Here is a 15,487-nt window from a genome sequence, read left to right as displayed (position 1 = left end):
AGTCACTTAACCTCTCTGTGCCTTGGTTCCCTCATCTATAAATTAAAAGAATTAGATTCTAAGGTATTTTCCAGCTCTAAAATTCTCTAAGTCCATATGATAAATAATAGCACCTGCTGCACAAGGGTGATATTGTACTCTAGCTTTCTCAAGCACTGTAAATATGACCGAAGTAACCTAAATTCTAAGATTTCTACTGTGGATCCAGGATATACTAGAGGTGGAAGAATTCCTACAGTCTCAGAAAAGGATGGGAGAACTCTTAATAGAAAGGAGAATCTGGACTTGGAAAGGAGTTATGAAGTTCTTCAAAGTTCATAAATTCCTAAAAAAAAATTATCTTTTCTTCTTCTATGCCAAAAGCTTTTATATTTTTCTATTTATACTGTAGGACAATGGACAAATAAGATTCCCTTTGCCAAGTTTCCTGTTCTAAGAAAATTAAAATAAAAACCAGCTCATATTTTAAGCATCCGTGATCTCATATACATGGATACCCCCTCTCACAGTTCACATTATGAACATGTAAAGACTGTAAATTCCTTGAGCGGACAGACTATCTTTTGCCTTTCTTTGTATCCCCAGCACTTAGCATAATGGCTGACACATAATAGGCACTAAATGCTAGATGACTGACATTACGCTTTGTCTTTTGTGATTCCTGTACATGTTCACTCATTCTCCAAAGAGGAATTATGCAGCACGCTGGAAGGCTTCCTCAGGATTTCAACTTCTCTTGGGTAGTAATGAATCACTCAGTCTAATATTCATCTATTACCTGTCTTTCACCACGTGAATAGACCACCTACTTTTCCAATGTTATATTTATTTACTTTATAGATTTTACACTGTTTCTTGCAGTTATCATTGATAATATGCTACAGCCAATTTATACCTACTGTGTATCTTTCCATCTCCCTTTGAGTCACTGGCAGTTTTGATTCTTGTTTGGTTTTTGTTTGTTTTGGCTAGGCAATGGGGTTAAGTGACTTGCCCAGGGTAACACAGCTAGTGTCAACTGTCTGAGGCTGGATTTGAACTCAGATCCTCCTGACTCCAGGGCTGGTACTCTATCCACTTTGCCACCTAGCTGCCTCTGACAGTTTTGATTCTTAAGAGATTGTAGTGTTCCAAGATTCACAACTATGTAGCATCACCAGAACAACACTGAGGTTAAAAAGATGAATACTTGTGGCAAGGGACAGTATGATATCATTAAAAGAGCTGTACAACTTCCCAAATACACTCTAGTTCAATCTCTTCCTCCAATTCAATTCAGGGACAAATTTACTATCCATCAGCTGTTTGTCCAAAATCCACATATTGATAGACTAACTCACTGGATTGCCCATCCAAATGTATGTAATAGCAGAGGCAACAGGCATCTCATCTACTTGTTTTTTTCTGTATGACTGTTAAACTAATCTCTATTCAGTGACCATGGATGTCACTGAGGAAGTCATATGGTATTCTGAGGTTTTATGTCTGAAGCACAATGTTATACAAAAACCAGAAACATTTGGAATCGCTCATGATCTATAGTGATATACTGCTATACTTGGACATGCTCCATGACAGCATCAAATACCTTTGCTGAGACACCTGGAGTACTGTATTCAGTTCTTGGTGCCACATGTTAGTAAAAATGTTGATAATCTTAAGAGTACCCAGAAAAGGTAACAAGAATGGTGAAGGGCCTTGAAATCATGCTATAAGAGTATTGGCTGGAAGAGTAAGTGTTTGGCCTAGAGAAGAAAAGACTTAGGAAGAGTATTATAGCTGTTCAAGAGTATTCAAATACTCTTCAAGTACCTGGAAGGCTGTCATGTGGATGAGGGAATATATCTGTTCTTCTTGGCTTCCAAAGACAAAACTAGGAGTAATGAGTGTAAATTACAAAGAGGTAAATTTAGGTTTGATATAAAGAAAAACCTCATATTAATTCATGCTATCCAAAATGGAATGGGAAGGAAGAAGGCAGTGGGTTCCTCTAACTGAAGGGTTTCATACAGAGTTTGGATGACTATTTCTGGGACATACTATATAAGACGAATCCTTTTTTCAGGTATCAGTTGGATTAAATGGCCTCTGAAGTTGCTACCACATTTGAAATTGCATCATTCTGGAATTCTACATCTCCTTTTTGTGCTTTTGTGCTAGACTTGACACTGATAATCTGAAGATCTTTAAACAAAATGATCTCTGCAGTGTTATTTATAATTACGCAAGATGTTTTAAATAAACTTACTGTAAAATCAATAACCACTAACAAAAAATTAAATACATAAGGAATAAAATCTTATATAAATTCCTTAGCATCTAATAAGATGTAACCAAATTAGCTAAACAAGAAAAACAAAGTTTTTCTCTTTCATGCCCATTTTCACATGTGTCTCAAATACTGCTACCTTTGGCTTAGTTTTCTTTCTTTAAAAAATAACAGTTGTCAATATATATGTAGGTCTTGTTCTGCTGAATTAACTTTGCATGATTTTGCATAAGTATTATGCTTACTCTAGCAGCATACATATTAAAACAGGAACAATACAGAAAAAATATCTATGAAGGATGACACACTTTGTATAAGTCTTTCCATATTTCTTTTATATATATTATTTTTGTGGCACCATCGCATACCAAATTTATTCACTAACTGATGGACCTCTATACATCTCTAATATTTTGCTAACGTGGTTCCAGCAGCTGTTAAAATTTTTATGAGGGCAGACTGCTTTTTCCCTTTTGATGATATTTTTAGGATGAATTATCAGTGAAATCACTGGTATCCAAATGATATACTCAGTTTTGTGCTTCATGTATTATCGTACTTCTGTACCAACTTGTGGTTCCAACAATGTACAGGCTCTGACAACCCTGAATTTTATTATTTTTTTAAAACTATTTTCCCCATTCTAGTGGGGATAAGACATTTTGATTTGCATTTTTTTGTTTGTTAGAAAATACAGAATTCTTTTCACAGAGCTATTAACAATTTATAGTCAAAAACTGCTCATGTCCTTTGACTACCACCCCAAAAGGGAGTATGTATTGTTAGTCTTATGCCAGCTCCTTATATAACTAATGTTCTTGATATCAAACCTTGATCTGACATATTTACAACAAATATTTTCTCCCAATCTGTTAACTTTAGCAATAATGCTTTCCATTACATATAATTAATTTTATCTAAAATAATTTCTACTTCCTTGATAAAAATGTTCTTCTTATCCAACTGAGAAAATAAGTCTTTCTTCTTCCTTTTTAAAATATAAGATTATTGATATAGTCATTTTAGTGTGCTGAATAGTGAAGTATAGCTCAAGACATCTATTTTTTCTTTGCCACATAGCTATCCAATTTTCCCAGAAGTGTTTCCTGAATACTGATTACATTTTCTAGTGTTTCTACGTGTGGGGTTAGAATCTTGAATTATCCCAATATATTCATGAAAGATATCTTATTGAAGAGATCTCAATGCTGTTTTACTCTACTCAATTTTTCTTTTAAATCAACAAAACAATACATACAACACTCTACCTTTCAGTCAATTGTATGAGTGTGAAGATATGGTCTGCAGTAGAGAAAGATCTTTCAAATCCTATGCATTTTATCCTCATGTTTTCATTAAGAATACCCTTGGTAGTTAAGTGGATAGTTTTCATGAAAATTTTGTAGATAAGTGAACCGTATTTATTATACAAATACATATGTTGCCTTGACTTGAGAAGCTTTTGTCAAGTTCTCTGTAGAATTTATCTTAATTCTCTGCAACAGATGTTGGCACATACATTGGCATTATCTTCATGATGTGCTTATGTTCATCTTAAGTACTGAAAAGTAAAATGATCAAGTATCCCAAGCTAAGGAGAACTTTTGAGGCATCCTTCTAATTTTATCGTGAGAATGTAGATACTGATAATGGTTTAGTTTTTCAAGTAGTATATCAAAAGTATTAGTCAATGGACCAAGATCTTACATTTAGAATATAAACAGTTAAATTAATTTTCATAGAACATTTAAAAACTGTGTTTCTTGGCACCCTTTTGGTCACTCCACTAGCATCAATCACAGAGGAAGCAGAAAAAGCTGCAATAAAGGCTATTATGTATTTTCCTTTGTGTCATGTATTGATATGACCAGAGAATTCATCACCTAATGCCTGACCTCCTGGTGATTATCTTTCTCCATATTTTTGGCTAGACTTGTCCTCAGAAAACAGGTACTGAATTCATGATGAAATAAAATATATGGACCTAAGCTTTCATTCTATTTCACTGTAACAGAAGTCCATGCATATCCTATACAACTAGTAAGAGCAATTTGTATGTATTTAGTCTGTGATAAAGAGTTAAATAATTTATTTCCATTATGCAGGTTTTAGGTTTTAAACTGTTAGGATTGTAATTATTTAACTTTGTTTTTGTACATTATTCCTAATAGCATTCTTCACTCAATACTATTCAATATGAGCATCAGTTACTGAAGCATAAGATACTGAACGAAACATGCTTTCCTGTTTGCAAATATATAAATATATAATCCAACTTACTCTTTTACTGAGACAAATAACTGGCCACATACTGCAACCTAACGTACAGCAGCAACAAAGGCAACCACAAAGTAGCCAACGGACATTAACTGGAAGGTTCTTCTTAAGACAACTGTTAACTCTGTTGATGCTGGCTTTAAATTCTTCAGGTGCTACCTAAAGAAATTTTTAAAAAAAATTACTAAAATATTAAGGTAGGAAATATTTCCTACAATCATTAAAATTCAAATAAAATTTTTGGTTTTTTCTGTAACAAGGCCTTCAGTTGAATGGCTGACAAAGTTTATTAAACAATTCCAACACTCACTTTTCCAGTTAATGATGAAGGGAATTCTGATTCAAATTTGTTGCTCAGTCCAAACCTATGAAAACAAAAAACATAAGAATAAAGTCACTGCATGATATCACTGCGCCAAAAAGATATTAAATCCTTCTCAACTTAATAAAATCGTAAGAATACTTTACATAGCTAATATTTCACATACTGCTTTATGTTATGCTAAATTATATATATGTATGTGTATGTATATATTATATATATATATATATATATATATATATATATAAAATCACCTAATTTTATCCTCACAATAACATTATGATGTAGTTATTATAGATATTATTTTCCCCATTTAACAAATGAGGAAACTGGGGCTCATAAAGATTAAATGATTTGCTCATAGTCACAAAGCTAGTAAAAATATATACATACAGATTAACAATGAAAACTTAAATATGAAAAAGAAACATTTCATTAAATACTACTCAATTTATTACAAGTCATTATGTTGGCAGATGTAATAATAACTACTGTAAAATGAAAACTAGCTAGATTAGGAGTTCTTAACCTTTTTATGTCATGGAACTCCCTGGGCAGTCTGTTGAAGCCTTATGGACCCCTTTTCAGAATGTTTTAAATGCATAAAATACACAGGAAAACAATTTTACTGAAATACAGTTAACAAAATATTTTTTTAAAATGAATTCTTAGACCCCTCCTGAAATATATTCGTGGACCCAATGGGGATCCACAGACCTGAGGTTAAGAATCCCTGGATTAGATGTTCATTAGATGGGAATACACTGAAGAATAATTGTTCATTCACATATGCTTTACCTTAAGAACTGACTTCAAACATTTAATATGACTGCTGGGTTAGCAACCTCTTCAAAAGAAAACATAAAAATAAGGGAGAAGTAGGAAATTAGAAGACAGAAGGAGAGAGGTGGGGCAAGTGAGTAAGGGAAAACACAAAGAGGTGACGAATACCAAAAACTGCCTCAGAAGCCAAGAAGTAAAAAGAGGTAGCTAGGTACCTCTTCTGAAGCCTTATCAGAAACAGGATGTTTAGGTATTAAATTACTGATGGGATTTTAGCATTATGGAAATGAGATCAAAATACCATGAGATAAATCATTTGACTTCATCTGTTTGTTCTTGAATTCTTACTAGTCAAAAGACTATGGCTTTACCAAAGGATCCCTATCAACAAGTATATATTATTATTTTCTGCTGTTGAACTGCCATCATATAAGATGGTACGGAAGGAAAATGCAAGAAAGGAAATACACGTTATTAAATCAAATGGTACATAATTATAATGACCAAAAAGCGTGCCCCTGGAGAGTAGTAAATGCACTTCCTCCTGTCTTTGGATGACTAAGGGTATAGAAGATTACATACACTGTCAGACTCTGTTGATGTGGGTTGATTTTGATTAACTTTTTTTCTTTTTTAAATTCTTTGTTAGAAGGTTGGAGGGATATATTTGGAAATGAAAGTGATACAATAAAAGAGGTCGATAAAATCCTTTACCATTTGACATCTGGGAACATCTCTTTAAATGTTTATTAAACATTACTACAAAGTAAAACAAAACACATCAGTCAAAATTGGTAATTGAAACAATAATTTTCAAAGTATGGCAAATGTCCCAAAGAGATTAAATTTAACCTAGTAACAATACTTAATACTTAACTTTGTTTTCCCTGATAATGGGCTTCTGCATTCTAAATGAACATATACTGACAACAGATAAAAAAACCACTACATAAGTTTGTTAGTGACTGGAAAAATCAAAATAAGAGGTGCTACGTAGCTTTAAAAACAAAGCACATTATGCAAACTTGCATCTTCTTTTTAAAATATTTAAAAGCAATTTTACAAATTCATGTAATATACTTATTTTAAAAATCTCCCAGGGAACATAACATTTACCTGGCTAACTGCTTAAATGCTTAACTTCAGTTACATAACAGATTTCTGAAATAGGTATGATGTCTCCTGCACAATGCACAAAGATGACATGCAGAGAAGAACCCTATAGTAAGCAACTTTGAGGAGAAAAAAATAATAAAACATTGTAAAAGACATTTAGAATTTATATAGCTCCAGTACTCTAATCAACAGGGCACTGGCTTAAGAATCCCAAAAGCTGGATTTGAATCCTACTTGCCCAATAACTCATCTGTAATCTTAGACAAACACTTCCTCTCCCTAGGCCTCAGTTTCCCCATTAATACAAGGAGGCTAGATTAGATGATTTCTAATGTCCTTTTTAGCTCTAACATTCTAACATCCTTGTGCACTCAAGTGCTCAACTTTACAAGTGCTCTGTAACAATTCATTATTAATCAATTTCTCAACATGGTAGGTCAGTATCGGTAGCCTGTTTGATAGAAAACAAAACAGTCAGATACAGGGCCAACCTTGTCCAGAAACAGAGTAGAAAGCTACTTCCTTAGGGGACTGATAAATTCCTTGAAGCCAAGGTCTATGACTTACACTTCCTTATATTCTATATAATACCCATCATAGTGCCTAGGATAAAATAGCACTTAATAATCAGTTCTTACTTTTAAATCTGAAAAATACACTCCCTACATAACAAAATAGTCCAGAGCCTGAAATTCTCATTCTATCTCCAGAATGCCATCATTGAAATAGGTCTTAGAGTACCCCTCTAGGAAGATAATACAGAATAATCACATTAAGTTAGTTGATACCTTGGAAGTTCAAAGTTGTCCTGAGAATATTAGCTATATGACAAATTTCAACTGAGGGGGATTCTCAAAAGGACAAGGAAGAACAGGGGCAGGGAAATCTGGCACTGAGGTTGTAGCAGGAAGAGAAGGGAAAGCACTAACATGGGGCAGGAATATTGAAAGTAAGCTTTACTTACTTTACTACTTTGCCTATTGCTGACCCTGGTCATATAGAAAATCTGTGACAGTGGTGAAAGAAAAAGTCAATAATGGAGATGTATGTATTATAGGCCATGTACCAAATCTGGGTGTTCCCTCCAAAGGCCAAGTCCTGAACAAGAAGAAAGCAAACTAAACTGAGAAGCATTCATTGAATAATATAATTTGACATTTAATCAGGCATAACAAAAATACACTTTCACTTTATACAACAGTTCTTTCCTTAAAGAAAATCATACTTACAATGAATTTTCACAAGTTTAATTAATATTAAATGTTTATATTGACAGTTTAGGTATACAGAGAGGTTATTCCTACCAAGAGTATGGGTGGGATATACAGTATGCCTCAATTAACACTAATAAAATTAACTGCTGCTTATTCCCACTAGCAAATGACGTTCTCTCCTAGGTCTGCTTATGAATGAAAACAAAGCTACCAGTCCAAGTTTTCACTTTTTCCTGGTTTAAAGTCATAAGAAAAACTTTAGTCAATCTGAGAACTTCATTACAGACTATAACAGTAGCAGAAGTACAAATACATGCATAATGTATATACATGTATAAATATACATAAAGACAGTGTTGGCTTAGTAGAAAGAATCTTGGACTAGAATCAGGAAATCTAGGTTCAAATACTGGCTCTAACACTTACTAGCCATGTGATCTTGGACAAGTCATTTAATCTCACTAAGTTTCAATGTTCCCATCTAAAAGCTGAGAAAACTACCTTATTTATATACATACACACATACATACATACACACATACATATACATATATACATTCACTTGTCACAAAAAGGATCTATCCCATCTAACAGGGTAATTAGATGTAATCATCATACAAACTGGATGGATTCAAAATAGAATTTCTATAAGTATTGGTGTGGGTTATCTAGTTACTGCAAATTACTAATAAGACCAAGGTCACAGGTTTGATCCCCACACAGACCTGTCAATCAAGAAACATTTATCAAGCATCTACTATGTGCCAGACACTAGAGATACATACACACAGAAACTAAACAGTCCCTGTCCTAAGGAGCTCACATTCTTTCAAAGGAAACAATACATTCTCATATAAGTAAACGCAAAGTAATTAGGGGATGGTGGGCCTTGAAAGAGACTGAAGGAGGTGTGGGATCAGGAAAAGAAGCATGTGGTAATTGACTTGAGTTTTGAAGGGAACTACAGAAAATAAAAAGCAGAGATAAGGAAGAAGTGCATTCCAGGTATGGAGTACAGCCTCTTTAACAGCACAGGGAAATAAGATAGAATGTCATTTAGGAGTAAGACTAGACCATAGAGTACATTAAGGGGAATAATAAGTTTACAAAGGAAAGATGGAAACATTATAAAAGGGCTTCGAATGCCAAACAGGGGAGCTTGTATTTTATCCTAGAGACAGTAATCAGAGAGCTACTGGAGCTTTTCAAGCAGGGATGCATCATAGTCATACATGTGCTCTAGGAATATCACTTTGGAATTTACACTCTATCCAGAGCAAGGGCGCATCTTTAATTTAACCCTGATCTGTTTTGAAAGATATACCAGGCAAGAATAAGTACATATGGCTTAGAGCTATCCAGTACAATGTGTTCATACTACTAAAAAAAGTAAGTCAAAGCACTTCAAACTGCTGGTGGTCAGTGGTGACATTTTTATATAGAAAGAAAAACAATTTCTTATCTACAAGGATGAGGATTTAGAGATTACTTTGTATCTATAGACATTATGAAAATATTCTAAAGGAAAGCAGAAAGCTGGGAAACAATCTTTACAGCAGTGTCTCTAATAAAGGCCTCATCTCTCAAATACATAGAGAACTGAGAACAAGCCATTCCCCAATTGGTAAATGATCAAAGGATATGAACGGTGTTATCAGATGAAGAAATCAAAGCTATCTACAGACATATGAAGAAGTGTTCTAAATCACTTTTGATTAGGGAAATGCAAATTAAAACAACTCTGAGATAACACCTCCCACTTATCAGATTGGCTTATGTGACAAAAAAGGAACATGACAAATATTGGAGAGGATGTGGGAAAATTGGGACACTGATGCACTGCTAGTGGAGTTGAGAAATGATCCAACCATTCTGGAGAGCAATTTGGAACTGTGCCCAAAGGGAAATATACCCTTTGATCCAGCAGTGCCACTACTAGGTCTGTATCCCAAAGACACTGTAATAAAGAGAAAAGGACCTACATGGGCAAAAATATTTCTAAAAGCCTTTTTCATGGGAGCAAAATACTGGAAACTGAGGGGATGCCCATCAATTGGGGAATGGCTGAAAAAGCTGTGGTGTATGAATGTAATGGAATACTATTGTGCAACAAGAAATGATGAACAGGAAGATTTCAGAAAAACCTGGAAAGACTTGTACAAACTGATGCAAGGTGAAATGAGCAGAACCAGGAAAACAACGTAAACAGTATCAGCAATATTTCGTAATAATCAACTACAAATGACTCAGCTCTTCTCAGCAACACAATGATCCAAGACAAGTACAAAAGACTCTTGAATATACATGCATAGCTTATATCAGATTGCACGCCATTTTGGGGAGGGGGAAAGAAGGGAGGAGGCAGAAAATTTAGAACTCAAAATCTTATGGAAGTGAATGCTGAAAAACTATAAATAAATAAATATTAAAACAAAATTAAAAAACAAAGGATTCATGAAGGAAAATGGTATCCATATCCAAATAAAGAACTGATGGACTCTGAAGCAGATCAAAGAATATTTTTTTCACTTTACTCTTTCTCATGTTTTATTTTTCCTTTTGATTTGTTTCTTCTTTCACAACTATGACTAATATGGAAATATTTTTCATATGATATCACATGTATAAACTATATCAAACTGCCTACCATTTTCAGAAGAGGGGAGGGAAAAGAGGGTGAAAAATTTGGGAACTCAAAATCTTGTAAAATTGAATGCTAAAAATGTTCTTGACATGTAACTAGGGGAAAAATAAAATACTATTAAACTTTAAAAATATATATTCTAAGGCATGCTAAAAATTATTTAGTAAAATCTAGCTATACCATTGAAATATCTTTTAAAAGTGATTTTCATTCATTTGAGGGGTCCAGACACGTCTTAAGGAGTTGCCTGAGGCACTGGGAGGCTAAGTGACTTGCTCATGATAACACTGCTAATATGTATCAGAGGCTAGACTTGAACCCAAGTCTTCCTGACTCCAAAGCTGTCCCTGTACCTACCCATACCGAGTATCGATACACTGCCTCTCTAGTGTTTTGTACTAGGCAAAAAGTTAAAATGATCTTACTGTAAGCTCCATAAGTGGTGGATCTTTTTTAAAAATTTGTATTCAAAATTTAACACTGAACATAAATACAAAAAACTAAACTTGCTTAGTGACACTTTTACACTTAAAATAATATCATAAAATAAATACAGCACTGTCAAAGTCACTCTAAGTTCCCACTGGAATTCTTTGTTCCTTTGTTCTCATTTACATAGTATATATTTCCTTTCTCATAGTTATGATTTTGCTTTATGATATTTCAACTCTTTCCAGATTTCTTTGTGTTCTTCATACTTCTTGGTCTTAATTGAATTAAGGTATTCTGTTACATTAATGTAACACAACTCATTTAACCATTTCCATTTTGTTGAACAATTAGGTTGTTTTAACTTCTCTGTAATTATATACAATATTGCCATAAAAAAATCTTTCAATGGATAGCTCTTTTTTTAAAAATACTATTTTCAGAGTATATGCTCAACAAAAGAATTACTGGACTAATGGGTAGGTTTATCTAGCTCTGGCTCTAGACTGCCCCACTGCTTTCCAAAAACGCTTTACAGACAGGTCTACAATTTTACCAGCCATGAACAAATGCACCTATTTCTCTACAACCCCAACAATATGGAATTTCCTTTATTTTTATTGTTATTGCCAATTTGATGAGTACGAGAAGGTACCTCAAAGTTGTTCAAATGTGTATCTCTGCTTTTTTCACATCATTATTAAAAATGTATTTCTTCTTTTGAAAACTGCCTTGCATAATTTGACCTTTAAGCAACTGTGAACTGGAGGCTGCCACTGTGACTTTTTAAAATTTTTAATGTATGACATTTTGATCTGTCACATTTGCCACAAAAATTTTTCCCCAAACTATTCAGAGTCTTATTTTTATATCCCCAGCAGCCAGCACAAAGCCCTACACCTAGAAAATGTTTAATAAGTGTTTTTCGAATGAATGGTTTGACAGAGGTTTAGAAAACAGACTACTCTAATTTATAAACCATTTGAAAAAGAAATCTCTCTTCATAACCTCAGAAACTCCCATGGGTTTAAGTAAAATCTCTATGAAGATGACTCCCAGATCTATAGATCCAGCTCCATTCTCTCCCCCAAGTTTTAGTCCTGGATCACCAACTGCCTTTGATCCAGTGTCACTGGCCTTTCTGCTGCTCTGAATAAGACATCCCCTCCATCTTTCAGCTCCAGGCATTTATTTTCTCTGACTGTCCCCCATGCCTGCAACACTCTCGCTCCTTATTTCTACCTACTGGCTTCCCTGACTTCCTTTGAAGTCCCAACTAAAATCCCATCTTCTACAGAAAGCCTTTCCCAATCCGTCTTAATTCTAGTGGGTTCCTTCTGTCAATTATGTCCTATTTATCCTGTTTATAGATTGGACATATTTGTTGTCTCCTCCACCACAAGCGCGTTGAGGGCTAGGACTGTCTTTTGCATCTTTTGTATCCCTAACACTTAGCACAGTGCCTAGCACAGTAGTGGGAAAACTGTGGCTTCAAGGCCACATGTGGCCCTCTAGGTCCTTAAAGTGCAGCCCTCTGACTGAATCTAAACTTCACAAAACAAATCCCCATAATAAAAGAATTTGTTCCGTAAAACTTGGACTCAGTCAAAAGGCCGTACCCAAGAACCTAGAAGGTCACATGTAGCCTCAAGGCTGCAGGTTGTTCCCCTTCCCTGGCCTAGTACATAGCATGTCCTTACTAAACGTTTCCTGATTTGCCTGTTAAGAGGTTTCAAAATGGATGTCCTAGGGAAATCTTCAACTCAACATGTCCTATATAGAACTCATTTTCTTTCCCCTAAACCTCTTCCAAACTACTCTATTTATGGCAAAGGCATCAACATCCTTCCAGTGTCTCTGGTTCAAAATCCTGGCATCATCCTCCACTCAACAACCCCACATATATAATCAGTTGTCAAATCTTGCCATTTCTACTTTCCTAATATCTTTCACATCTAACACTTTCTCTCCACTCACACAGCTACCATCTTAGTTCAATTCGTACCACTGCAACAACCTACCAATCGGTCTCTCTGCCTCAAGTCTTTCACCATTCTTATCTATCCCTCACGCAGCTGTCCATATAATCTTCCTCAAGCCCAAATCTGACCATACAACTCCCCTACTCCTTCAATTCCAGTGGCTTCCAATTACCTCAAGGATCAACTCCTATGTTTAGTTTATAGAAGGCCTATACAACCTGGCCTCAACCTATCTTTTCAGCCTCATTGGACACTATTCTCCCTCCTACCCTCTGTAATTCAACCAAACTAGCCTTCTCTCTCTCTGATTCCTCACCCAGACATTTGATAGCTCCCTCTTCTGTGCCTCTAAACTAGCCATCCCTTCAAGCCATGGAACATACTCCCTTCTTACCTTGTATTCAACAGAAGCACCTTTTTCCTTTAAAACGTAGCTTGGGCACCATATCTTCAGCATGAAGACTTTCCTAATCCCTACTGCTCAAGCCATCCATCCCAAACTACTTTATATTTAACTCCTCTATGTGTGTATGTGCATATATACACACACACATACATATATTTAAATATACATCTGTTATTTTATAAGTGTTGGTACACTTCCACTTATACGGGTAGGAATCGTCTACCTATGCAGGTGGAAATCTTCCACAACTTAGGAGATGACTCAACAATTTTTTTGGTCAAAAATAATCATTTGATCTGCAATCTCAATGATGAACTGTTCTGATCCTAAGTAGACTGGTTCACCCAATGACAGACATCTCTCACACTAGATGCAGTCTTTCTAGTCTTCTAAGACTAGCTAAAGTTTGTACATCCTTTGGATGTACACCACCTTAAGTAACAAGGTAAGACTTTATTGGAAGAGCCAAACAGATGGCAGATTAAAATGACTGAATTTATTATCCAGAGAGATACAGGTTCAATTGATTCAACTCATAACTAGAAAAATTCCTATGCCAGAACATTAGTATTATTTTTAAATTATTTTCTTAGTTTAAATATATTTAAAATAATTTTCTAAACATACTTATATTTTGCACTGTCTTAAAAACTTCTCATGAGAAACAGTTTTGATTTGAAAGATGAGGCATATGGTTTCATCTTATGTTGTCAAAAACATCCCTTTAAAAAAAAATTAATTCCAATGAAAATTTACAAGTAAACAGATTGGAAAAAACATCAGAAGGGTAACTGGATACAGAGGAAATCCTTCATTAGAAAAAACAATGACTGCTTTATAACTTTAAAGTAAGATCAAAGGTAATAAGATACGGAATTGAGATAAGTACAATGCAGAGAGCACTGACCTGGAGTCTAGAAGATGCCAGTTCAAACTGAGACTCATAGATACTTATTAGCTGTGTGACCCTGTCAATTAACCTCTCTCAAACTCAGTTTCCTTGTCTGTAAAATGGGAATAGTAATAGCACCTACCTCCTCCCAGAGTGGTTGTGAAGATAAAATGAGATATTTGTAAAGCAACTTGCAAACCTCAAAGTGCTACATAAATGCTATTATTAAGATTATTTATAAAATACAACCTAAATCAAATACAAAGGTAGGTTACCAGCACCATCATTTAATATTCTACAAGAAGCATCATTAAACTCAAAGGTTACCACTTTGGTTGATGCCTCACTAACAAATATTGTGTTCTCAAAAAAGGGCTTTTGCAGTCACTCTGGCACACTACTTCCACAAACAGGCAAAGGAAAACTTTTGTCCCACTCCTGACCCGGATATTTTATAAAACTGGGGGAAGAGGGGTAGAGATTAGAAGAATAAGGCAAGTGACCAAAGCCACATTCCCAAAATTCCCTAGACAGCATCAGAGAGATCACATCATCTGAGATTGAAATGAAATGTACTGCTCTGTCCTAAAATTAATTCAATATTCTTCAGAGATCAATTATCTATCATCAAGAACAGTCCAGAAATAAGGAATAAACAAAGGTCATCAAGTATATACATGTGTACAAGTATAGCATTTTGCTTGGAACATAGTAGGCACTTAATAAATGTTTGTTGAATTGACACTACAACTCTTGAATTTTATTCTCAAGCCCCTAGGCCCTTCCTCATCCTATTTATTCTAACATGAAACACAGTTCTAATAAGCTTGTTATCTGGTTTCCTAGTCAACAATAGGAGGGAGGGGAAAGACTTCTAAAATAAATGAACATTGATAGTAGCAAGAAACGAAAGCTAATTTGGGACAGAGCAAGGAAACTATCCCCACAAAAGAAACAAGAATTCAGAAAGCATAGCATAGAGGCAGAGTGCCCTAAATACTTCAAAAGTCCCTTGAGGGCACCACTATATTACAGTATAATACTATTTATAATCACAGTCATAGATTTAGAGCTCCTAGGGATCTTAAAGGTCACACAGTATAACACTCATTTTACTCATGAGGAAATTAAGGCTAAGATGTTGCTCAAGATA

General features: G+C 34.8%; 1 protein-coding gene across 2 annotated transcripts in view; it reads right to left on the bottom strand.

Moving 5' to 3' along the window:
• The window catches only part of CHIC2 (cysteine rich hydrophobic domain 2), a 43,557-nt gene that overhangs the window by 19,906 nt on the left and 8,164 nt on the right, over window positions 1–15,487 (bottom strand). For both annotated transcript variants that reach the window (XR_013484127.1, XM_020975300.2), the window contains exons 2-3: window positions 4,857–4,911; window positions 4,550–4,705 (exon numbers count right to left, since the gene is read on the bottom strand). Coding sequence is in view for 1 of the 2 variants with exons in the window: in XM_020975300.2 (XP_020830959.1) it covers window positions 4,550–4,705; window positions 4,857–4,911 (211 nt within the window). In the remaining variant the exon portion in view is untranslated. The remainder of the gene's footprint in view (window positions 1–4,549; window positions 4,706–4,856; window positions 4,912–15,487) is intronic.

The sequence above is a fragment of the Phascolarctos cinereus genome, unplaced genomic scaffold, assembly GCF_003287225.1.
Source record: "Phascolarctos cinereus isolate Bilbo 61053 unplaced genomic scaffold, phaCin_HiC Scaffold_9;HRSCAF=440, whole genome shotgun sequence".
Lineage (NCBI taxonomy): Eukaryota > Metazoa > Chordata > Mammalia > Diprotodontia > Phascolarctidae > Phascolarctos > Phascolarctos cinereus.
The sequence above is the reverse complement of the archived record's forward strand: the minus strand, read 5'-3'. Positions and strand labels throughout refer to the sequence as shown.